The sequence below is a fragment of the Puntigrus tetrazona genome, chromosome 10 (assembly GCF_018831695.1).
Source record: "Puntigrus tetrazona isolate hp1 chromosome 10, ASM1883169v1, whole genome shotgun sequence".
NCBI lineage: Eukaryota > Metazoa > Chordata > Actinopteri > Cypriniformes > Cyprinidae > Puntigrus > Puntigrus tetrazona.
The window spans coordinates 7,314,110-7,340,580 of NC_056708.1; the positions used below are offsets into that span (position 1 = coordinate 7,314,110).

General features: G+C 39.9%; 1 protein-coding gene across 48 annotated transcripts in view; it reads left to right on the forward strand.

Moving 5' to 3' along the window:
- Positions 1-26,086, forward strand: part of LOC122353118 (protocadherin beta-16-like) — a 142,659-nt gene extending 116,573 nt beyond the window's left edge. For 18 of the 48 annotated variants that reach the window (XM_043251017.1, XM_043250997.1, XM_043251000.1 and 15 more), the window contains 4 exons: positions 19,433-19,491; positions 20,736-20,789; positions 22,340-22,458; positions 24,293-26,086. In XM_043251017.1, coding sequence (XP_043106952.1) covers positions 19,433-19,491; positions 20,736-20,789; positions 22,340-22,458; positions 24,293-24,525 — 465 coding nt within the window. In that variant the 3' untranslated portion in view covers positions 24,526-26,086. Of the gene's footprint in view, positions 1-207; positions 2,814-3,386; positions 6,009-12,737; positions 15,529-15,559; positions 18,303-19,432; positions 19,492-20,735; positions 20,790-22,339; positions 22,459-24,292 lie in introns of those variants that run through there. The other 30 variants (XM_043251035.1, XM_043251023.1, XM_043251026.1 and 27 more) reach the window with 14 other exon arrangements.
- Positions 26,087-26,471: the final 385 nt, after the last annotated feature.

The window sequence follows — 26,471 nt, forward strand, 5'->3', positions numbered from 1 at the left end:
TAATTTTTTTTTTTTTTTTTTTCAACGTTAAGTGAAATAACTGCATATATAGTGCATGGATGTTGAGCTTGGCTCTGCTCTGCCTCTTTAAGACTGATTCATGTTGTGACTGGAGAGCACTCGTCCAATAACGAGACCGCTCTGCACAAAGAGATCCACTCCTTCCCCCGACATAATGCTGAGAACCATTACGCACAGATTCCTGAGACAAAATGCACTGCACTCGCTGCGATGTATTTAACAACTGAAATTCATCTGGGATTCTATGCATTTTAAAACATCGCACTGTTTTTTCTAAAGGCTTCTAGTCGTACGATGAATGTCAGGATACTGGAATCAACGATTATTTGTCGTGTTTGGAAATGAGGACTCAAATACAAAGGAGGATTTTGCTCTGGCGGGCGCTGTGGCTCTTGTGTTTCGCTGTTTTGTGGAGAGATACAGAAGCGCAGCTTCGTTATACAATACCTGAGGAGCTGAAGGAGGGATCTATTGTTGGAAACGTAGCAAAAGACCTCGGTTTGTATTTATCTGAGATATCTAACCGTAAATTACGGATAGCATCTGAGTCTGGTAAGCAATATTTCAGCCTGAATTTGCGGAACGGCGAGCTGCTTGTGAATGAAGTAATAGACAGAGAAACCCTGTGCGGACAAAGCGCGAGTTGTGTGTTACCAGTGCAAGTCATAATCGAGGATCCACTCCAGTTTTATCGTGTCGAGGTGGACATACAAGACATTAACGACAACTCTCCAAGTTTTCTTTCTGATACAAAAAATATTGATGTATCAGAGGCCACGCTAACCGGAGCTAGATTTCATTTAGAGCCTGCGCAAGACGCAGATGTAGGGTCAAACTCTTTACGCACGTATGCTTTAAATAAAAATGAATATTTTGTCTTACATGTTAAAAATGACAAAGACGGAACTAAAGTCCCCGAAATTGTTTTACAGAAAGCACTTGACAGAGAAAAACAGTCTATACACCATTTGATTTTGACAGGTATTGATGGAGGTGATCCGGCGAGGTCAGGCACTACTCAGATTACGGTTAAAGTGTTGGATGCGAATGACAATGCTCCTGTATTTGAACAAGATTTATATGAAATTAAAGTGACGGAGAACTCTGCTCCAGGTACAGTCATTCAGATAGTAAAAGCAATTGACTTAGATGATGGAGTAAATAGTAAAATAGAGTATTCTTTAGGATCTCTCACACCAGAAGCAATAAAGCAGTTGTTTTCAATTGACGCAGATACTGGCGAAATATCCATATCAAAGAGTATTGATTATGAAATGAGCTCCACATATAAATTCGACATACGTGCCAGAGACAAAGGAGCGCCTGTAATGGAGGGACATTGCAGAGTTCAGGTGACTGTTTTAGATGTGAATGATAATGCACCTGAGATCAGCATCACCTCCTCACCCAAACCTGTGCCAGAAGACGCGGCCGCTGGGACTATGGTAGCGTTAATAAATGTTAAAGATATAGATTCAGGGGTAAACGGGAACGTAACGCTTAGCATGTCACCAGGCACTCCTTTTAAATTAAAGCCAACGTTTTCTAATCATTATGCGCTGGTGACAGACTCACAATTAGATCGAGAAAAGTTTCCTAGCTATAATATTGAGCTAAAAGCATCAGACTCTGGATCACCTCCACTGATATCTAGCAAATTAATTACAGTTAATATATTAGATGTAAATGATAACCCTCCTGTTTTCTCTGAACGTGTGTACTCGGTTTATATTAAAGAAAACACTGCTCCCGGATCCATTTTATCATCAGTAACAGCATCAGATCGAGACACGGGAGAAAATGCCAAAATTGTCTATTCAGTTCTCGATACTAATAATCAAGGCGTTCCCGTCTCTTCATATGTTTATATAAACTCTGAAAACGGTAGTATATTTAGCATGCACTCATTCGACTACGAAAAAATGAAGGTGTTTCACATCATCGTGATTGCTAAAGATCATGGCTCTCCGTCTCTGAGCAGCAACGCCACAGTTCACGTGTTTATTTCGGACCGGAACGATAACGCACCTGCTGTCATTTACCCGTCCACATCCATGGGGTCTGTCTCTCATCAGAGGATGCCCCGTTCTGCTAAAGCAGGACATCTCGTTACTAAGGTAACAGCAGTGGACGCGGACTCGGGTCATAACGCCTGGTTGTTCTACAGGCTCGCGGAGGCCACGGACGCGTCTCTGTTCAGTGTTAATTTACATACGGGAGAGGTGAGGACTAAACGCGCTGTTTCAGAGCACGACGACTCCTCTCAGAGACTGATGATAGAAATAAAGGATAACGGAGAACCGATTCAGTCCACCACAGTCACAGTGGATATACTGATAGAGGACGGGGTTCATGAGCCTATCTCGGATTATAGAGAGAAAACGACAGAAAACAACAACAAGAAAAACGGCAAAATAACTTTATATCTGATCATTTCGTTGGGAACAGTGTCACTTTTATCCATTTTGACATTGTTCACGTTGATTGTGAAATGCGTTAGAAGCAGCATCGGAAGTTCAAGCTGCTGCGTCAGACGAAGCGATTGTGAATACAAGAACCCCAACAGAAACCTGCAGATCCAGCTCAACACTGACGGGCCCATTAAGTATGTGGAGGTTCTGGGAGGAGACATGATGTCTCAGAGTCAGTCCTTTGGCTCCTATCTCTCTCCAATGTCAGAATTCAGTGATCTCACCCTCATTAAACCCAGCAGCACCACAAACTTTACAGACACGCTAAACGTGCTTGACGCGTCGTTACCAGACAGCGCGTGGACGTTCGAGAGCCAACAGGTGAGACCTTTGCTATATTCAGAGCTGGCATTTGTATCTAAACACAAATATGTCTTTAAATCGCGTTTTGGGTTCATATTTGTTTATTTTTTTTCTACACATTAATTGTTTGGGGGAAACGAAGCAAAGGCAGGTCTGTGTTTTTGAGCGCGAGTGTCTTTAGGTGCGCAGTGATGACAAAAATTTTTTTTAAGCAAAGTTCAGCACCGTATCCGTGGACAGCGACACTGTGACAAGGTTAATTGGTGGTGAAATGTTAGCGCAAATAGATTTTTTATAGAACAACGGCTAATAAATTTGGAGATGATATATATATATATATATATATATATATATATATATATATATATATATATATATATTAGTATGAGTATGAGTAACATGCTTTTACATGTTAAAAGACTTTTTTTATTGTAAATTCAGTTCAAAAATCAGTATACACGTACACACAAGGTGCAGAAATATGCGTGTTCGCCTTTAAGAGAGACTCTCTCCTCTATTGGACAGCAGCGCACTTAGCTCAGCCCAATGAGGAGCGAGACTATACAAAAAGATCTACTCCCTCCCTCAGCAGGAGAGGGCTACAATGAATGATAGGAGCTGCAGAGAAGGAGAATAGGAGCGCTGTTATGACGCTGATCGCCACAAAACCGACCCCTCGATCCAAACGGATTTGCGATTTTAATGAAAGAAGAAAAAATAAGTTTTTGTCTGGATTAACGCGAAGACGCACTCTTTGATGGAAACGTTCAAATTACTGTGGAAATGAGACGCGTTCGAGTGTGGAAACAAGCAGCGCTCTGGCTGTTTGTTTTTTCTCTATTATGGAATACAGTCGGGGCTCAGATTCGATACACAATACCAGAGGAACTGAAGGAAGGATCTGTTGTTGGAAACATTGCAAAGGACACTGGACTAGACATTTCTGACATCGCTAATCGTAAGTTACGGATAGCCTCTGATTCTAGCACGCAGTATTTCAGCGTGGATACAAGGAACGGTGAGCTGATAGTGAACGGTAGAATAGACAGAGAGGCGCTCTGTGGACAAAGCGTCAGTTGTGTAATGCCATTACAGCTGGTTATAGAAAATCCACTGCAGTTATATCGAGTTAATATAGAAATACAAGATATAAATGACAACGCACCGACTTTTCACACTAAAGAAAGCATTTTAAAAATAGCCGAATCGGTAGCCGTGGGAGCTAAATTTCCAATAGAAAGTGCCGAGGATTTAGATGTCGGCAGCAACAGTCTCAAATCATACGCTTTGAGTAATAGCGCTTTTTTCCGTTTAAATTTGAAAACACTTGAAGATGGTAAGAAGGTGCCGGAACTGATAGTTGATAAACAACTTGATAGGGAAAAACAATCTGTACATAAGCTAATTTTAACAGCATTAGACGGTGGTGATCCTGTTAAATCGGGAACTATTTTAATACAAGTAGCAGTTCAAGACATTAATGACAATGAACCGAAATTTGAACAATCACAATACAAAGCATCTGTGCAGGAGAGCATAGCATTTGGTTCAAGCGTCCTAACCGTAAAGGCCACTGATTTGGATGAAGGTATTAATGGCGAAATACAGTATTTTTTCGGTGTACGTACACCAGATAATGTAAGAAAATCTTTTAATATCAACGCTGAAACTGGAGAAATCACAGTGATTGGAAAACTAGATTACGAGTTAACTAAATTATACACCTTTGACGTCTGCGCTAAAGACAAAGGGAGCCCAGAGCAGGAGGGCCATTCTTCCGTGAGGCTGCATATCATTGATGAGAATGATAATATTCCTGAAATTATTTTGACATCTTTACCTAGCCCGGTATCGGAAAATGCATCAGTCGGTACAGTTGTAGCTTTAATTAACGTTAAAGATCTGGACTCAGGCAACAATGGCAAAGTGAATCTTACCATCTCCACTCGTTTTCCTTTTAAACTGAAACCAGCATTTGACAACCACTATTCTTTGGTGACTGGCTCACTTTTAGACCGTGAAGCTAATGCAGAATATGACATAGAATTAGTAGCTACCGACTTTGGTTTACCATCTTTGAAATCTACGAAATCTGTAATTGTAAAAATACTTGATGTGAATGACAACCCTCCAGTGTTCTCACAGCCCTCGTATACAGTGTACATCAAGGAAAATAGCCCGCCAGGTGCTTCATTGTTTTCTGTATCTGCATTTGATATTGACCAAGACAAGAACGCAATACTGAGTTATTCAATTCTCGATTTAACTTCCAGTCAAGCTCCAGCATCATCTTATTTTTACATAAACTCTGAAAATGGAACTATTCATAGCATGAGTTCTTTTGATTATGAAAAAACGAAACTGTTCAGCATTGTAGTGCAGGCTAAAGATCATGGGTCTCCATCTCTGAGCAGCAACGCAACTGTTCATGTGTTTATTTTAGACAATAACGATAACGCGCCTGCTGTCATTTACCCGTCCACATCTATGGGGTCTGTCTCTCATCAGAGGATGCCCCGTTCTGCTAAAGCAGGACATCTCGTTACTAAGGTAACAGCAGTGGACGCGGACTCGGGTCATAACGCCTGGTTGTTCTACAGGCTCGCGGAGGCCACGGACGCGTCTCTGTTCAGTGTTAATTTACATACGGGAGAGGTGAGGACTAAACGTGCTGTTTCAGAGCACGACGACTCCTCTCAGAGACTGCTGATAGAAATAAAGGATAACGGAGAACCGATTCAGTCCACCACAGTCACAGTGGATATACTGATAGAGGACGGCTTTCATGAACCCATCTCAGACTATAGAGAGAAAACTATCGAGCCCAACAAGAAAACTGGCAAAATTACTTTATATCTGATCATCTCTTTGGCTTCCGTGTCCTTGTTGTGTCTGTTGACGTTTTTCATCTTACTGGTGAAATGTGCGCGAGGCAGCAGAAGCTGCTGTATCAGGAGAACAAACTCTGAATACAAGAACCCCAACAGAAACCTGCAGATCCAGCTCAACACTGACGGGCCCATTAAGTATGTGGAGGTTCTGGGAGGAGACATGATGTCTCAGAGTCAGTCCTTTGGCTCCTATCTCTCTCCAATGTCAGAATTCAGTGATCTCACCCTCATTAAACCCAGCAGCACCACAAACTTTACAGACACGCTAAACGTGCTTGACGCGTCGTTACCAGACAGTGCGTGGACGTTCGAGAGCCAACAGGTGAGAAAATAACAAGTAATGCAGTGTATTAATGGCGTTAATATTTCTGGAAATATTTACAAAATATATAAATAAGTTAAAATGGATTATAAATTAAAGTGAAATATGTTAATAAGTGGAAAATCATACCACCATCTTCAGCATTGGAGCTTCCAGACTAGGTCTGCCTTTAAAGGTTTAATGTCAAATAATCTACATGCAGACTTGTAAAAGTAGTACATTGGTTGGGTTTTGGTTCATGTTTGTGACAAGCATTTTTGTTGTTTTCTTTATACATTTAAAAATTTTCTGTTTTGAATGAAGTTTCGGTTTCCGTGTCTTATCTGGCTATAACCGTTCATGACAGAATATTATGTTGTTTCCGCTGTTGGCACCTGCACCTACTTATTCTGTCTGGCATTGCTAACTTTACATCATAGCCTGTCCATTATCTAAATAAAACATACTCAGCTAAACGTATAAAAAGCCATTATGCTTGATTTAATTTGTCTGTTGTACAATATAAAGGTTGTGTCATCACTTGTTGCTGTTATTCCAAATGCATTTTTTCACATTTGGAGGAGGTTGATTCACTCGCATATTGGATGTTTTTTTTCATTCTTGTTTTTGTCTGAATATCGGTTATTTAAGGATTTGCCATGGAGCCAGGGGAAGTAAATGTTAAAAGTATTTGTTTACACAGTGCACAAAGACTTCATTTTAGACATTTAGTTGGCAGTAAATTAACCACTCTGTTTCGACATCAATTAATGCTCAATATTAAAATAAAAAAATGACTGAATAATTGCGACACATTTAAAAAATTCAAATATTTGAATACCTTGTTTTTAATATAATTTAATATATTTTAATATTTTAAAACTTGTTCAAAAACTGTGTGTGTGCAGGTCAGCTATTAATTTTACTTGAAAATGTTATTTATTTGTTTATTTATGAATTGTTTGTTCGTACACAAAATTAGCTTATCTAAAAATATAAGATACTAACTGCAATAAAATCTTCACAAATAAGCCTTCCTTAGAAGCCATAGTCACAACAAGGGGGTTGGGTATGGCTTTAAAAATATCTAAAGCTCTATTGGACCACTGAGTGCTTAGCTCTGAGCCAATCGTGTGTTAGACTTAACAAAGGGATCTACTCCCTCCCTCAAACAGAGGAGGAGTGCAATGAATAGAGCTGTAGAGCGAGAGGAAACATGAACGCTTTATGAGGCTGATCACCACAACAAGAATGGGCTGAGTACACATTTATTTGAAAATGGAAATTAAATTTTGTGTTTTCCATAGATATACGGTTTGTTGATGAGAATATCAAGTGCAATAGAGAAATGTGGCACATTAAGGATCGGAGGGTAGAAATGGCCAGCACTTTGGCTGTTCGCTTTCTCTCTTTTATGGAATACAATTGGAGCTCAGATTCGTTACACAATACCCGAAGAGTTAAAGGACGGATCTATCGTTGGGAATATCGCGAAGGATCTTGGTTTTGACATCTCAGATATCGCCGAGCGTAAGTTACGAATAGCGTCTGAGTCGAACGGACAGTATTTCAGCGTGGATTCAGGGAAGGGTGATCTGGTAGTTAATGGAAGAATAGACAGAGAGACGCTGTGTGGACAAAGCGCCAGTTGTCTAATGCCACTGCAGATCGTTATTGAGAATCCATTACAGATGCATAGCGTAGAGATAGAAATACAAGACATTAACGATAATGCACCAAACTTCCGTAATAAAGATGGTGGATTAAAAATGTCAGAATTGACCACTTCAGGCACCCAGTTTACCCTTGAAATTGCTGAAGGCCTTGACGTCAGCAGCAATAGCTTAAAGTCATATTCATTGAGCAATAACAATTTTTTCCGTCTAAATTTAAAGACACTTAAAAATGGAAGGCAAATACCAGAGCTAGTGCTCGAGAAACCACTAGATAGGGAAAAACAGGCAGTTCACAACCTAATATTAACAGCTCTGGATGGCGGTAATCGATGTAGATTGTATTAACGTATGTAGATGTCGATGAAGGTCTAAATAGTGAAATACAATACTTATTGGCTGCTCACACGCCTGAATTTGTAAGAAATGCTTTTAATGTTAACGCTGAAACGGGCGAAATAACAGTATTTGGAAAGTTAGATTACGAGACCTTCAAATCATATACATTTGATGTTTGTGCTAAAGACAAAGGGAATCCCGAGCTCGAGGGACAGTCGTCGGTTCAAATAGATATCATAGATGAGAATGACAATCCTCCAGAGATTATTCTGACATCTTTACCGAGCCCTGTACCTGAAAACGCAACTGTGGGAACTGTAGTGGCTTTGATTACCGTCAAAGATCTGGACTCTGGTAATAATGGCAATGTTGATCTGATTATCTCCCCGGATCTTCCCTTTAAATTAAAGCCAACTTTCGATAGCCATTACTCGTTGATAACTGACTCATTGCTAGACCGCGAGGTTCATTCTAAATATAATGTTGAGATACAGGCCATTGACTCTGGTGTTCCACCCTTAAAAACTCTGAAGACTGTAAATATAAAAGTGCTTGATGTAAATGATAACAAACCAGTATTCTCACAGACTTCATACAATGTTTACATAAACGAAAATAAATAAAGAACCCCAATAGAAACCTGCAGATCCAGCTCAACACTGACGGGCCCATTAAGTATGTGGAGGTTCTGGGAGGAGACATGATGTCTCAGAGTCAGTCCTTTGGCTCCTATCTCTCTCCAATGTCAGAATTCAGTGATCTCACCCTCATTAAACCCAGCAGTACCACAAACTTTACAGACACGCTAAACGTGCTTGACGCGTCGTTACCAGACAGCGCGTGGACGTTCGAGAGCCAACAGGTGAGAAACAGAATAATTATTAACTCAGTGTTAGCACAGACTTTGTTTGTGACCAAAACATTATTTATTGTGTGTGACGGACAAGGTAACTTAAGGCTTAAAATTAGTTTCTCTAACATTATGGATTTCAAATTTACTAAGCATATGCCATGTTATTTTCATATGTTATTATCAGCATCACCATATTTATGATGTCAAAACAAACTTCCTGAGATTAAGCGACAATTTTGCACTGCTTTCAACACCGTGGACTGGACAGCTCCCGTAACGATGAGACATACTGTTTAGGTGCTATTTTTTACTTGCTGTATGGCAGGCGTTGTTTCATTGATTGGTAAAAAAAAACATCTAAAATTTACTCACAAAAAAATATTTTTAGCTGTAAGAAACTATTTCTAAACTGTTAATACCAAATGTTTAGACAAGACATTGAAAATTGTTCTAATTCTTTTAATCTATGCACGCAATGTATATGCATTGTGCATGTGCTTTTCACATTGAGACGTAGGTTTAGAACATTTTCATGATGTGATTTTAACGTAACGACACACGTGAAATTCATGTGGATTTCCTCATTCATGTGGCTCTTTCTCACCGAATTTTAAGAACAACTTGCTTGTGCATGTAGGCCTAACGTTTAAATTCTAATAGCTTGATTCTTTTAAGTTTTTTTAGATGCGTTTTCCCTTCCAAGCTGATGAAAAATAAATCTTAGGCTAACTGCATTGCATATTTTAAAGTGCAGTTGTCCACTAGATGCCGCAGCACAAACAGCAGACGGCTGGTTTTGCTTTTAAGAAAGAGCAAAGCGTCTATCGGATGAGTTAGCTTAGGCTCTGTACCAATCGTTCTTCAGTCTGTACAAAGGGATCTACTCCCTCCCCCAGCCAGAGGAGGAGTACAATGACTAGAGCTGTAGAGCGAGAGGAAACGTGAACGCTTTATGAGGAGGAGCACCACAACGAGAATGGGCTGAGTACTCGTTCATTTAAAAATGGAAAATAACATTCGGTTATTATAAGGATGTAAAATGAAGATATGTAAATGGGAATAACAAACGCGGCAGAGAAATGAGGAGGATCGGAGGGTGGAAATGGCCAGCGCTTTGGCTGTTCGCTTTCTCTCTTTTGTGGAATACAATTGGAGCTCAGATTCGTTACACAATACCCGAAGAGTTAAAGGACGGATCTATCGTTGGGAATATCGCGAAGGATCTTGGTTTTGACATCTCAGATATCGCCGAGCGTAAGTTACGAATAGCGTCTGAGTCGAACGGACAGTATTTCAGTGTGGATTCAGGGAAGGGTGATCTGGTAGTTAATGGAAGAATAGACAGAGAGACGCTGTGTGGACAAAGCGCCAGTTGTCTAATGCCACTGCAGATCGTTATTGAGAATCCATTACAGATGCATAGCGTTGAGATAGAAATACAAGATATTAAATGATAATGCGCCGAATTTTCACAATAAAGATGCCACGTTAAAAATATCTGAATTGATTTCTCCAGGGGCACGATTTACCCTTGAAAGTGCCGAGGACCTCGATGTTGGCAGCAACAGCCTAAAGACTTACTCTCTTAGCAGTAACAATATTTTTCGACTTAATGTAAAAACTTTAAAAGATGGAAGAATAATACCTGAACTTGTGATTGAAAAAACTTTAGATAGAGAGAAGCAATCTATACACAAGCTTATTTTAACAGCCCTGGATGGCGGTAATCCAGTCAGGTCTGGTACGTCTGTATTACTAATAATTGTTCAAGATATCAACGACAACGAACCAAAATTTGAAGTCGCTGCGTACAAAGCATCTGTTCTAGAAAGCGCCACTTCTGGTTCAAGTGTGCTCAAAATAAAAGCGACTGACTTAGATGATGGTCCTAATGGTGAAATACAGTATTTTTTCGGTGCTCACACGCCTGATTTTGTAAGAAATATTTTCAGTGTAAACGCTGAAACCGGTGAAATCGCGGTCATTGGAAAATTAGATTACGAGTCTAAAAAAACCTATACGTTTGATGTTTGTGCTAAAGACAAAGGAAATCCCGAGCTCGAGGGACAGTCGTCGGTTCAAATAGATATCATAGATGAGAATGACAATCCTCCAGAGATTATTCTGACATCTTTACCGAGCCCTGTACCTGAAAACGCAACTGTGGGAACTGTAGTGGCTTTGATTACCGTCAAAGATCTGGACTCTGGTAATAATGGAAATGTCGAACTAATTGTTTCTCCAGATGTTCCTTTTAAATTAAAACCTTTTTCATAATTATTATTCACTAATAACTGACTCATTATTAGACCGCGAGGTTCATTCTGAATATAATGTAGAAATACAGGCCATTGACTCTGGTGTTCCGCCCTTAAAAACTGAGAAAACGGTAAATGTTAAAATACTTGACGTGAATGATAACCCTCCAATCTTCTCACAGTCCTCATACAATGTTTATATAAACGAAAATAATCTGGCAGGCGTTTCTTTGTTTTCTGTATCTGCGGCTGATATTGACCGAGACAAGAACGCAATACTTACTTATTCAGTTCTAGATTTCAATTCAAATCAAGTTCCAGCGTCATCTTATTTTTATATCAATTCTGAGAACGGAACTATTTACAGCATGAGCACATTTGATTATGAGAAAATTAAACTAATCAGCCTTGTCGTTCAAGCTAAAGATCATGGCTCTCCGTCTCTGAGCAGCAACGCCACTGTTCACGTGTTTATTTCAGACAATAACGATAACGCACCTGCTGTCATTTACCCGTCCACATCCATGGGGTCTGTCTCTCATCAGAGGATGCCCCGTTCTGCTAAAGCAGGACATCTCGTTACTAAGGTAACAGCAGTGGACGCGGACTCGGGTCATAACGCCTGGTTGTTCTACAGGCTCGCGGAGGCCACGGACGCGTCTCTGTTCAGTGTTAATTTACATACGGGAGAGGTGAGGACTAAACGCGCTGTTTCAGAGCACGACGACTCCTCTCAGAGACTGCTGATAGAAATAAAGGATAACGGAGAACCGATTCAGTCCACCACAGTCACAGTGGATATACTGATAGAGGACGGCTTTCATGAACCCATCTCAGACTATAGAGAGAAAACTATCGAGCCCAACAAGAAAACTGGCAAAATTACTTTATATCTGATCATCTCTTTGGCTTCCGTGTCCTTGTTGTGTCTGTTGACGTTTTTCATCTTACTGGTGAAATGTGCGCGAGGCAGCAGAAGCTGCTGTATCAGGAGAACAAACTCTGAATACAAGAACCCCAACAGAAACCTGCAGATCCAGCTCAACACTGACGGGCCCATTAAGTATGTGGAGGTTCTGGGAGGAGACATGATGTCTCAGAGTCAGTCCTTTGGCTCCTATCTCTCTCCAATGTCAGAATTCAGTGATCTCACCCTCATTAAACCCAGCAGCACCACAAACTTTACAGACACGCTAAACGTGCTTGACGCGTCGTTACCAGACAGCGCGTGGACGTTCGAGAGTCAACAGGTGAGACAAAGTCAGTAAAACGTTTTATACATATACTATATATATGTAAGTATAACGGCGATAGAGTGACGGTACTTCCAGTACCTTGAACAGCGCAACTTGTGTTTTCGTCTGAGCAAACTAACGTTCCACAAACAGAAAGCTGAGCTATGGTTGTTATTGTATGGGTAGTTGACAAAAAAATCTGCTTCATATGGTATGTCACAGCAACAAAAAAAAGTAAATAAAAAAAGTAATAATAATAACAAATTAAAAAAAAAAGCACATAACATGAGAAAATGCAGTCATTGCACTTTATACTTTTACTACTACCACTACTACAAAAAAATCTAAATATAATTATTTAATTAATATTGAAAAAATGTAATTATTCGAAATTATGCAAAACACATATAGAAAATATCCATAATATATTCTTCTATTGAAAGGCTTTTTGGTGTGAGTTTGACAGCAGGTGCTGATGCTGCGCCTTTAAGAGGCAGTCTTCTTGCTACTGGTTATTGCTATTATTCTCTGCACCAATCACATGTAGAATTGTACAAAGAGATCTACTCCCTCCCCCACTGGCTTCACAGCGTTTAGTGCAAGCGGAGAGGAGGGATGCTGTAATCTCTCCGATAAAATGGATTCTAACATATATTTGAAACAACATGGACAAGCGAAATCGTCTTCGTGGTGGGATCCCTAGTTTTTATCAGAACGAAGAATAGCTTGGGATTTACATTCAAAATGACAAAGAGGGTGGCGTTCAGATGGTGGAGGCATTATTTGCTTTTCTTTTTCCTCTTTCTTCTTTTGTGGAGTACGACAGAAGGACAGACTCGCTACTCAGTTCCCGAGGAATTAAATGTGGGAGCTGTTGTTGGAAATATTGCGAAAGATTTAGGTTTGAAAATATCCGAGCTGTACGATCGTAAGTTGAGAATAGCTTCTGAATCAGGTAAGCAGTATTTCAGTCTGGATTTACGAAGAGGAGAGATTGTGGTCAATGAGAGAATCGACAGAGAGGTCCTTTGTGGAGAAAACGCAAACTGTCTGTTACCTCTTCAGATCGTTATTGAGGATCCTTTACAACTTTACAGAGTGGAAGTCGACATACAGGATATTAATGACAATTATCCGCATTTTCAGGCGATGGACCGTGTTTTAAAAATAGCTGAATCCACCGTCCCGGGCATGCGCTTTCCTTTAGAGAGCGCGGTAGACCCAGATGTAGGCAGTAACTCTTTAAAATCCTACACATTAAGTAAAGACGAATGTTTCAGTTTAAAAATAAAAGATCTAGGAGATGGACGAAAGGTACCCGAATTAGTGCTGGAGAAACCCCTCGACCGAGAGAAGAAACCAATGCATCAGTTAATGTTAACTGCATTAGACGGAGGGAACCCGGTTAGATCAGGAACGTCTCAAATTAACGTCACTGTGCTAGATAACAATGACAACAACCCAGTATTTGAGAAAAACGTTTACAAAGCGGCTATTTCCGAAAACACAAAAAAGGGAACGACGATTCTTAAAGCAGAAGCAAAAGACTTGGACGAAGGTCCAAACGGAGAAATAAAATATTCATTGGGAGAGCACACTTCTGATGCTTTGCGCGCGTTATTTAACATTGATGAAAATACCGGGGAAATTATACTAAACGGAGAGTTGGATTATGAAACCACTCCTATGTACAATATTGAGATCAGAGCTAGAGACAGAGGTGTCCCTGAAATGGAGGGCCATTGCACAGTTAAAATAGAAGTCTCGGATATTAACGACAATCCACCGCAGATACTGCTTACGTCTAAACCTAGCCCTGTGCGCGAGGACGCGCCTAGCGGGACAGTTGTAGCGTTAATAAGCGCGCGGGACATCGACTCTGGTGACAATGGAAAAATCAGTCTGCAGACAAAGTCTGACCTCCCTTTTCTTTTAAAACCATCTTTCTCGAACGAATATTCTTTGGTCACAAGCGGCGTTTTAGACCGTGAAACGTTTCCTGAGTATAACGTAGAAATCACCGCATTTGACTCAGGCTCACCCCCTTTGAGTAGCAAAACAATAATTCCAGTTAAAATTATTGATGTTAACGACAATGTCCCAAAGTTCTCCGAAAATGTGTATTATGTGTACGTTAAAGAAAACAACACCCCTGGCTCTATTATTTGTTCGGTATCTGCTCAAGACGTTGATGTCGGTGTAAATGGTAAAATATCATATTCTATTGAGAACCCTAAAAATTGGGATACTCCAATATCCTCGTATATGTACATAAACTCTGACAATGGAAGCATATTCAGCATGCATTCGTTTGACTTCGAAAAAATAAAAATGTTTGAGGTCGTCGTTCAGGCTAAAGATCATGGTTCTCCCTCTTTAAGCAGCAACGCCACTGTTCACGTGTTTATTCTGGACCATAACGATAACGCACCTGCTGTCATTTACCCATCCACATCCATGGGGTCTGTCTCTCATCAGAGGATGCCCCGTTCTGCTAAAGCAGGACATCTCGTTACTAAGGTAACAGCAGTGGATGCGGACTCGGGTCATAACGCCTGGTTGTTCTACAGGCTCGCGGAGGCCACGGACGCGTCTCTGTTCAGTGTTAATTTACATACGGGAGAGGTGAGGACTAAACGCGCTGTTTCAGAGCACGACGACTCCTCTCAGAGACTGATGATAGAAATAAAGGATAACGGAGAACCGATTCAGTCCACCACAGTCACAGTGGATATACTGATAGAGGACGGCTTTCATGAACCCATCTCAGACTATAGAGAGAAAACTATCGAACCCAACAAGAAAACTGGCAAAATTACTTTATATCTGATCATCTCTTTGGCTTCCGTGTCCTTGTTGTGTCTGTTGACGTTTTTCATCTTACTGGTGAAATGTGCGCGAGGCAGCAGAAGCTGCTGTATCAGGAGAACAAACTCTGAATACAAGAACCCCAACAGAAACCTGCAGATCCAGCTCAACACTGACGGGCCCATTAAGTATGTGGAGGTTCTGGGAGGAGACATGATGTCTCAGAGTCAGTCCTTTGGCTCCTATCTCTCTCCAATGTCAGAATTCAGTGATCTCACCCTCATTAAACCCAGCAGCACCACAAACTTTACAGACACGCTAAACGTGCTTGACGCGTCGTTACCAGACAGCGCGTGGACGTTCGAGTGTCAACAGGTGAGACAATCGTAGTTTTAAACATGTTATATTTTTACATAACGCATTATTTAGAAATAAAAATAGAGTGACACCATCAGCACCTTGGACAGCTGCCTGTGCTCTTTTGTCTAAGCAAAGAAACTTTCCTCCAATAGAAACGCACGTTTTTATCTCCACCCACTTTCGCTCTTCTACTAGACCCGCACAGACTTGTTGCTCTTAAGAGAGGTATTGTTAGCTTAGAAACTTAGAACAAATGGTGGAGATCATGGATACAAATCAAAACGTGTTTAGTGTATTCTTGTTAGGTCTAGAACACGCATGAATTGAAACCCCGAAGGAGTCTATAGCTATTAGTAAAAATGGAGAGTAAAGAGCTTTTTCAGAGATCTTTGGATTGGGCTGCACTTTGGATTGTTCTTAATTCTTTGTCTTTTGCAACGCACGCCTCGGAACTTTTATATTCTACAGCTGAGGAATCTAAACCAGGAACTATTGTTGGCCACTTGACTAAAGATTTGGGAATGGACGTTCACGCGATTCTTCTAAGAGAGATGCGAATTATCTCGGAAACTAATGCTAAGTATTTTGACGTAGACCTGACATCTGGAGCTTTGGTGGTCATTCAAACGATGGACAGAGAGAGTATGTGCGGAGGAAGTTTACGTTGTCACACTCGGATTCAAATTTCTCTTCAAAACCCTTTGGAAATGCACAGCGTTACGGTAGAAATTGTGGACGTTAACGACAACGCGCCACACTTCCCAAGCCGAAACACTTCTTTGGAAATCTCAGAAGCGGCTGCCCCAGGCACTATATTCCGCTTAGAAAGTGCGCACGACCCTGACGTGGGCGTAAATTCTCTGCGCGCTTATTTTCTCAGTCAAAACGATCGTTTTATGCTAAAAGTAGAAACTAAAAGCGACGGAAGCAAATTCCCAATTTTAGTCTTAAACAAGCCTCTAGACAGAGAAAAGACGAGCGAGTTCAAATTGATTTTAACTGCAGTCGATGGTGGAAGTCCGGAAAAGTCCGGCAACATTGCAATTCTTATAAAAGTTCTAGATGTCAATGACAACGCGCCAAACTTTCACAATCCGACAAAAAGAATCACGCTTTTAGAAAATTCACCTCATGAAACATTAGTTACAACTCTTAATGCCTCCGATGCCGATCATGGTCAAAACGGTGAGATATCCTATATGTTTGATAAATACACAGCCGACAATGTGTTAAAACTCTTTAGCGTGGATTCTTCGACTGGTGAAATCAGAGTTACAGGACTGGTCGATCACGAGCTCGCTGATATGTATGACGTCACCGTTCTTGCTAGAGACAAAGGCATACCTCCAATGGAGGGCTCGTGTAATATCAAAATCGAGATTGTTGACTTGAATGACAACACCCCCGCTATCAGTATCAACGTGGTCTCTCCTGCAATCTCTGAAAATGTGAGTCCAGGAACCGTCATTGCCCTAATCAAAGTTAAAGATGAAGACACGGGGAAAAATGGCGACGTGAGCGTGCACATCCCTTATGGGTTGCCTTTCAAAATGAGTTCGCCATATGAAGGGCTTTTCACTTTAATGACCGAAGGCCTTCTGGACAGAGAGGCTGTGGCTGAATACACTATTACTGTGACCGCCACAGACTCTGGTTCCCGGCCCCGTTCCTCGCAGGAATCTTTTGTGTTGCGTCTTTCAGATGTTAATGATAACCCCCCAGTCTTTTCACAGCCCTCCTACTCTGTGGACATTGACGAAAACAATGCCCCAAATGCTCCCCTTCTGTCCGTGTCTGCATCAGACCCAGATGTGGGTGAGAACTCTACCATTTATTTCTCAATTTTAGAAAGCGAAGCTCTCGGTGGGTCTGTGTCTTCATATGTATATATAAACCCAGATAGTGGGCAGATATATGCCATGAGAAAGTTCGATTATGAGCAATTGAATGCTTTTCAAATCATAGTGCAGGTTCTTGATAGAGGAACTCCAACTCAAAGCTCCAACACTACGGTGCATGTGTTTATTATAGATCAGAATGATCATCCTCCCGTCCTTATATATCCTGCACCTCCTCCTGATGGGACACTGCAGTTTTTAGTACCAAGCACAGCTGGCATCGGACACTTAGTCAATCGCATCACTTTCGTGGATGGAGATAGTGGCCACAACGCTTGGTTATTCTACAGCTTCTCAGGGTTAGATGCTGAAATGTTTCATATAGGTGCACATACCGGAGAGCTGCGTACAGCCCGTAGACTTACAGAAGAAGACAGCAAGTCTGTTTTTAGCTTCACTGTGATTGTAAAAGATAACGGCAGGCCGTCTCTTTCTTCTAGCGTGGTAGTTAACATCACCCTGGCTGAGAAGGCTTCAGATGTCTCTTCTGAACGTAGAAGCTCTACCTCAAAAACTACGAAAGGGTCTGACCTTACTTTGTATCTTATAATCACATTATCCTTTGTTATTACGGTCTCATTCCTGGTTATCATTTTTGTGGTGGCGCGCTGGTTAAGCCACCATGGATACGCTATGTGCCTTATGCAAAAACTCGGTTTTAAGCACACACCTCGTGAGCACCAACACAATGACCTCCACCTGCAGCTAAACACTGACGGTCCTGTTAGATACATGGAGGTCGTGGGGGCCTCCCGGGACTTCAACAATCACACATACACGCATGGTTTCTCCACCATCTCCAGCAGGAGCGACTTTGTGTTTGTTAAGGCCCCGCAGAGCACTCTAAGCATGCGACTGTCAAAAAGACTCTTCGCTCACTCACTCATGAAGGTGAGATTTTCGGGAAATATTACAGACAGCCATTTAAAAGTTTTGGCTTGGTAACATTTCTTTAATGTTTGATAATGAAGATGTCTTCTATGTCCAAAAAAAGGCAATACATTTAAATGACAATAATCTGAATCCTTGCTTAAAAGAAGTATTCGTTTATTTACTTATTGATGGCACATTTTTGATGGGTAGTGTAAGCAGTTTGCTTCTGTTAATAAAAAAGATAATACACGGTTCAAATGTTATATTTTATATCGCTATTTTTCGATGTCATTTTAACTTAGATGGAAATCATGTTATTATTTCAGACTAAGGCTCTATGACTCACTTTTTGGACTGAGCACTCTATAATGCCAAATGTATTAAGAATCAGGCCACAATATGAGCTATTTATAGACCCAGTGACTCAGAAGAGAATTTAACTGCATAAATCTGAGAAGAAATATGGCTGAAAATATTGTGTATAATGCTCAAGTCAGGTGAGGCTGATTATTGCAGTCATTATGATACACAGAAGCAGGTTGCAGGTGTTTGTTATAGCAGACAGTCTTTGTGGAATCTGTAATAGAGTTTGTAGGATCACAGTGTGATATTTCACATGCTTTGAATGCAATCTTGCAATACAATGACTCGACTCAGTGTGAGGAGATGCAAATGTTCTGTGTGGGATACTAAGGAAGATATGAAATAATGATGGAAATAATGATGGAAAAAAGGGGGTGAAATTTTAGCCATAATCTTCCTACAGGTGAGCTCATACTTTGTTTGATGTGTGTATAGTCTTCGTGTACATGCACTCATCCGTGAAAGCAACATGATTGAAGTTTCAATTATTCACACACACTCTCCCTCAACCTATTTTCTACTTTATGTTCTTGTCTGTTGCTCTGTTTTTCACTACTCACCTCGACTTATTATTTGTGTATCAGTAAAGGTGGAGTTTCAAGAAAACAGTCCTGAGGAAAAGCAGTGCATCAAATCATCTGCTGTCAATAATACAAATTTGGCTTTCAGAAATATAACCTTTTGTGACAGGATGCAAGGACCTGCGATCCAGGGTGGACCAATGCTTGATATGATTCTCTGTTCCAAACAGAAGTATTGACAAATTCTTTTCTTCTTATTTTCAGCAAAAGCCACCTAATGCTGACTGGCGATTTCCCCCAAACCAGAGGCCTGGACCCAGCGGGTGAGTGTTGGATTGAGTTTATGTGTCTAGCAAGCTATAAATACATTTGAGATTATCCACGTGGTATTAAGTACAATGTTTTGTAATCATTTTCATTTAATCAGATACACAGATAATAATAGAACAAAATCTGGGATTACCTGTTGACATTTGAGTGCCTAGATATTTGGTGGCCACCATAAATTTATCAATATAAATGAAGGAAAAAAATATAGGTCCTACACAAAACAAATCCTGTGAAGAATATCCTGCAAAAGAAATCAAATGGCAAATAAAACCTACCTGGTTTCGTGGCACAAACGTACCTTGGTGCACTTTTTAACGAAACAAGAAATACGTACCAGCAAGTACATATCACTGCAGTTTTCAAAAGGAAGGACCACTAGAGGCATTAAAACTAAGACAGCTTTTATTTACACAAATTTACAGAGTTTCAATTAATACAGACAAATTTTTGCATAATTACTTGAAAAAAAGCCATGTTATGACTTCAAAACAACATTCATATGCTGGGATATTGGAAAATGATGCTTTTAAATGTTAGCATCACATACCTAATGGTGGGTTTGTTCAGTAGCTAATGGAGCTACAGAGATTTGGTATACTTTGGTAGGAGAGGAGCACTGGTTCGAATCCCATGTAACTACGGTTGTTCAACAAAACACTTCTTTTTTACACATCAATCTGTGTAAAAGGAAGTTTAAATGGCAACAACAAATGCCTTTGTATATCAGTTTAGAATTTGTTCACACTATCGTGTAGGTTTAGGGTTGGATTTGGTGCAGGGTATATTTCCAACGTGATAGAGCATTAACTTTTAGCAAAAGTCAATGATATTTGAATTCTGAACCACCGCGAAACACACCTATCAATGTAATGAGAATGTGCCACGGTTCACATTTTATACCTGTATTTTAGCCCACTCAACGGACATTTCTCTTTGAGACTACGGCGAAATGTGCAGTAAGGCCTTTAAAAATGGCGCTGCACAAAAAGTGCACGGAGGTACATATTTGACCAAACCAGGTTGAATAAAACCCCGCAAATACACCAAATACGTTATTGACAGCAGTCATCGGATAAAAACATACAAACGTGAACCGACTTCCTGTGAGACCGAACATCTTAAGAGTATGTAAGGTTTGAAGGTAAAGGAAAGCCACCCATCCATGTGCTCTGGTCAGCCTCTGGTCAGACGCAGGGTGACTGAGTGACAGCTGCATGCTCCTGTGCTTGTGTTTCAGCCAACACAGGTTCCACACCCTGCAGCAGAGATGGACTCCATACGAGAAGTCCAGGTAGAGTGAAGGCGAAGAGAAGGCTAGTGTGTGGTAGCGTTTGACTTCACCTGGTGTAGCCTTCTAGTGGAATGTTGTGTTTAGGTCTCTCAGATTATGTGTCCTGCAGCTTCCAGCGACATGCTGTCCAGTCTGTTCCTACACATATCAATGTGAACACAAATTACACGCAGTTGGTTCATTCAAGGATAAGGCTTTTGGATGTATGTGTATCGCTGATAGCTGTGTGTTGCATCTTGCTCTGCGGGTTGTCATTGCAGTGTGTTTACCTGTGCTTAGTAAACTTGTTTGTTCAGATTTGATTTATTTTGGCTTTGTAGAGCCAAGTCTGTGAAGTCTGTCCCTAAAGAGTAGAGAAATATTTCTGTCCTTATGTGCGGACTCTGCTATCAATCTGTTCGTGTGGGCAGAGAAAGAGAGTAAAACTATGCTTTTTAGTCATGCCACATCGAAACTGAGCAGCCTGTAAAAACCTGAATATACTTAAAGTGATAGTTCACCCAAAAATGACAATTCTGTCATCATTTATTTACCTTTGTGTCGTTCCAAACCTGTATGATTTGTGCTTTAATTTAAAAGAAACATTGTTTTTTTTTTTTTGAATATATGGTAAATAAATGTAACCTAAATTTAATATATGAAACAAAATCTGTGAAGTGACAAAAATGTCCAAATCAAAAACACTAGAAGACTAATGAATCATGTTTCTTTGTTTATTTAAATGCTTGCTTTAAGTGTATCAGAGGATTATTGCTATTATTATTGTTGTTAATATTATTATTTTATTTATTATTATTATTATTTATTTTGACAGCTTTAATTTGAATGTACAGTACTACAATGTACAGTTGTCAAACTACAATATTTTATTATATTTTTGTTAAATTAAATGATAAATGAACATTATTTTTATTTTTAGATTAAATTAGTTATGTTTAAATTTGCTTATATCCTGCATGTTTTTTGTTTTTCTTTTAAGTCCAATGAACATCAATCTACTGAAACATTGCTAAGCTAATAATATTTTGCAAGTATGCACGCTTGAGTACTGTGCAGGAGTTTAAAAATTTTTATTTTTCAAGTTTATACTAGACTGCTGATGCACCTAGGTGTGCAAGACACTATATTTTATTTTTTAGCATTTTACAGATGAAAATAAAGTTATAGATGTTTGAAACAACATGAGGTGAAAACAATAGGTGAAATGTTCCTTTAAATACTGATTATTGTGACTTGATTAGGGCAAAGTGTATGTGTTGTCAAGCCACATGGTATAAACAGACACAACTGTATTCTGATCAATGCATCTGTCTGTTTACCTCATGCCTACCACTGCTTCTTCGACTTAAGCCTCCATTTTCTGACTGCACTGCACTGTCCTGCCCTGTCACACAAAATGGCTGTCTCAGCTAATGAAGCGGGTACATTTATGCTAGCAAACGTGGTGGCTGCTGTTCTCATATATGTGTGAGAGGAAAAAGAGAAGGGGAAAAAAGCACCACGAATGTGTTGGAGTGTGTGAGTCACTAACCCCGTTCTCTGTCATGTAGGGCTGGAGCTCATCCGGGTGAAGCAGGTGCCGGCGCTGGTGTGATCGCAGGAACAGGACCGTGGCCCAACCCCCCCACCGAAGCTGAACAGCTCCAGGCTCTGATGGCGGCAGCGAACGGTGAGTCTCAATCTCACTCATTATATTTAAAAAGGAGAGCAAATAAGAGAATGGGGAGAAAGCATTAGCACAGACTTGAACCAGAAGTAAAAGCATAGCCAATAAGGAAAACTATTTGCTTATAAAGCAAAAAATTTCAATGCTTTTCTATGAGATATCCTTCAGGCTGATCAGCTTTACAAGCTAAGTTTTTTTCATGGTAATCTTGCTGGTTAAGCTAATTAAGCAACTCACTGAGGGGCAAATCTGCCCAACGTCATCCAAAACACAGCAAACGCTGGTCTTTACAGCAGTGAAGTCTGTCCACATATACCGTATCGGATATATCAGCACTCGAGGTTTAGGTTCTGAAGAATGGTAATAACTGGATGATGTAAGGAAAGAGGGAGATGGAGGGAGAGAAGAAAGAGAAGGCTTCCGGAGTAAATGGATCTCGCCATTTATTGACTGTTAGAGAGTCAGATTAATTGAGTGTAAAGAGACAAAGGAGCCTTTTGGCTCTCAGCAGCTGCAGCCAGAATGACAGAACTGTGCTGATATTGTTCTCTAGCCTAGATGCATGCCATCTTTCCAGGAAACAAAATCTCAAAGGTGTTATCTACGGTATTTTCACATATATAGGTGCTGCATAAAGTAGGGCGAAAGTCACAATTGAAACATTATATACATTTGTTCTTTCAAATTTCACTGGGCTGGTCAGTATGCATGTATAAAAATATAAATGTATATTTAATAACACAACACATATAGTTAGATCTGAATGAATGGCCAAGGCCAAAAATATTAATACTTTGAAATGATAAAAGAATATACTTGAGCGCAAACTAAACAAATTTATTTAGTCATTTATTTATGTTAAAAAAGAACATATTTATTTAGTTGTGTAATGAAGTAGCTGCAATGTGCTAACTTTGCATATGTGTACATATACATAAATATCTATGTATAAATATATTTTATGAGTGTTTTGAGCAACAGTCATGAAATGTACTCTTTTTAGGTAAACTTACAATGATATACAGTTCAAAGGTCATAAGTTACTCACCCCCATGTTGTTCCCAAGCTGTAAGGGTTTCTTCAGCTGTTTTGAAGAATGCTGGTAAAAAAAAGTTGCCGGTAGCCATTGACTTTCATAGTATGGAAAAAAATAATAATAATATTGAAGTCAATAGTTACTGGCAGCTATTTGGTTACCAACATTCTTCAAAATGTGTTCACACAAAGACAGAAAGTCAAATTTGAGGGTGACATTTTTATTTTGGTTTAAACTACCCTTTTAAGAGGCCTCTTATTTGATTAATATTATATAAATCTGCTAATTCTTATTTAAATATGCTTGAACGAATTGAACTGCACTACAAGTTCAGCACAGTTAAGTGCACTTCTCCTTAACAAGTGTGGGTTTGGTTAAGGTTAACGATTTCATCACTACAATTTCAATTTTAATACGTGAAAAAAGAGATGCATGTACGACGTGGAAACGAAGGCAGAACTGCCTCGCTGCTGCTAGACGACGATGTCGCCTCCATTTGCCATGCGTTTCACGAAGGCTGTGAAGATATTGGTTTTTGGTGTGCTGTTCTTGTGCGTGCACATATCCTCTGCGAGCGCGTTGCTGAGTATGTGATGTGTGTCGATGTTACGGCATACATAATGCAAGGGGGATGGGCAGGCAGAAGCAGGTCACTGAGGGAGCTGCAATGCGGTTCTTGAGTGACTGAATTATGAGCTCTGTGCCGAACCGGCCCATCTATAACCTGTCCCATCTCTCTTTCTCTCCCTCTCTATACCTCCTTTATCATTTCCTTCTTTCTCACCCTACTGTCGCTCTCAGTAGCAAGCGAAGCCACCGCGACTCTCGGCCCTCGCTACAATCCCCAGTACGGCCCGGACTTCCGTCAGAACGTCTACATCCCGGGAAGCACCGCCACCCTCACGGCCAACCCTCAACAGCAGGTACCCCAGCAGGCCCTTCCCCCTCCCCAAGCCCTCCCTCCCGTCGAAGCCCCCAAGGCAGCTCAGACGCCCGCCAGCAAGAAGAAGCCTACCAAGAAAGACAAGAAGTAAGACGGAAGCACTATCAGAGCTGCAGGAGTATGTCGCCAGGATCTGAGCATCTCTCCTCAAAAAATGAGTCCACAGGGTTCGGAGGAATAATCAACAAGCTTTACATGTAATTTTTTTTTCAGTGGTATTTGCCAATTTTTAGTTATCGTATTTTGAATTGTGCTACAATATCTTACTCAATACCCCCACGAATCAAGCATTCCCTGAAACGAACAGAACGGCTGAACGAGAGGAGATGTGTTCAGATTCCTGAAGCTCTTTCTTTGCCAGATAACGCTGTCTTGTAAATAGCATTACTAAAACAAGAAGAAAATATACATTTCTTCTTTTATTTTTTTCCCCCAAATGTCATGTTTCAGCCTTCTTTTTGTGTTTTTTTTTTTTTTTAAAAAAGCAAAGTAGATGCTTCTTGTGGTTACAAAATGAAACGCTGGTAGGCTTTTTAAAAATGTGCCACAACTCTCACCTTGACTGAATTAAAAGAGCGTTGAGCTGAACTATGCAGTGAAAAGGGGATACTAAGAAAAAAAAGAGGGCACAAGAAAGTATATTTAACTAGTTACATTACATGTGGTGAGACAACGTCGGCATGGTCTTTACAAATAATTCAATCTTCATTAACTTCTTAATAGCCAGAGCTGAATGTTAGGTTAACAACATTTAACTATTCTTTGCTTTTATTTCCTGTTAGCCTGGTATAAGAATCCTAGAAATGCAAGTGATGTAAACAGTGTTGCTGAAGCTCAGAAAAGATCATCTCAGCCTTTGTAAGGTTTAAGATTTAGAAAGAGTTAATGGGTGAACCCAAAAAGAAAGAATCAGATAATGAACAAGCGGAAAGACTAATAAGTAACCTAAGCACAACGCTGTACTTGAATGGGTCTTAGATGGAAGGATTCTGTCCATTGTTCTGCACCAACCACCATCACAATGTATATAAAATGTGTAACCTGTCTGTACAAACATTAGAGCCACAAGGGCTGGCTGTTACAGGAATGTTTCAGTATTTTTTAAAAAAAAAAGCAACAAAAAAGACGATAGAAAAAAAGATCCAGTGTAGTGTTGTAGGAAGAAAAGCTTCGAAATCGTTAACTAACCAAACTGTACATACTACAACTTCTGAAGACACGCAATCGTAGCTTAAGGCTTGTGGAGTATGTGCATATTTTTGTGTTTTTCCCCCTTGATTACACTTTTGAACTTTCCTTTTCTCCGATCACCTAAAACTTTGAAAGATAACAGACGATACTTACTGTCTTTAGAGTACCACCCCTCCCCACATCTTACTGTACTTTTCTGTGCTTGTAATTCCAATCAGTCGGTAATGATACTGGAATGCCACTCCTGTCTGTTTGACTATGAATATCTATCTATCTATATATAAATGTCTGTCTGCTGCTTGGCTACCTTCTGTATTTGGCTGTGATTCCTTTAAAGAAACGCTTAGCACCTCATGTTACCCTTTTAATTTTATAAGCTAATATTTATATTGCTGTTGATTTATGTTTTACTTTATTATTGGAACACTTACATTTGAAATAAAATTTTGTCAGAACTCACAGTCATGGCTGAGCTGTATTTTTATTATTATTTTTGAAATTGCTTTGTCTGTAACACAACTGCGGACATTTGACTCATGTGTCAGTAAGGCATTTGAAAGAAACTGCCACTTTTATTCTGCAAATATTCAGCAATTTGACCAAAAGTGACTATAATGAATTAATAAAGTTGCTGAACAGTTACTGTTAGAAAACAGTAGCAATTTATTACAGTAGCAGTTTTTTTTAATTGTAACCATATTCTACAGTATTACTGTTTTTACATTAAATGCACCACTGGTGAGAGACATCTTTCAAAAACATAAAAATGGAATGCCTATTTATGTTTATATTTCATAATCTACATTTTAAGGTCATTGTCAGGAAACTCATAATTACTAGGAATAT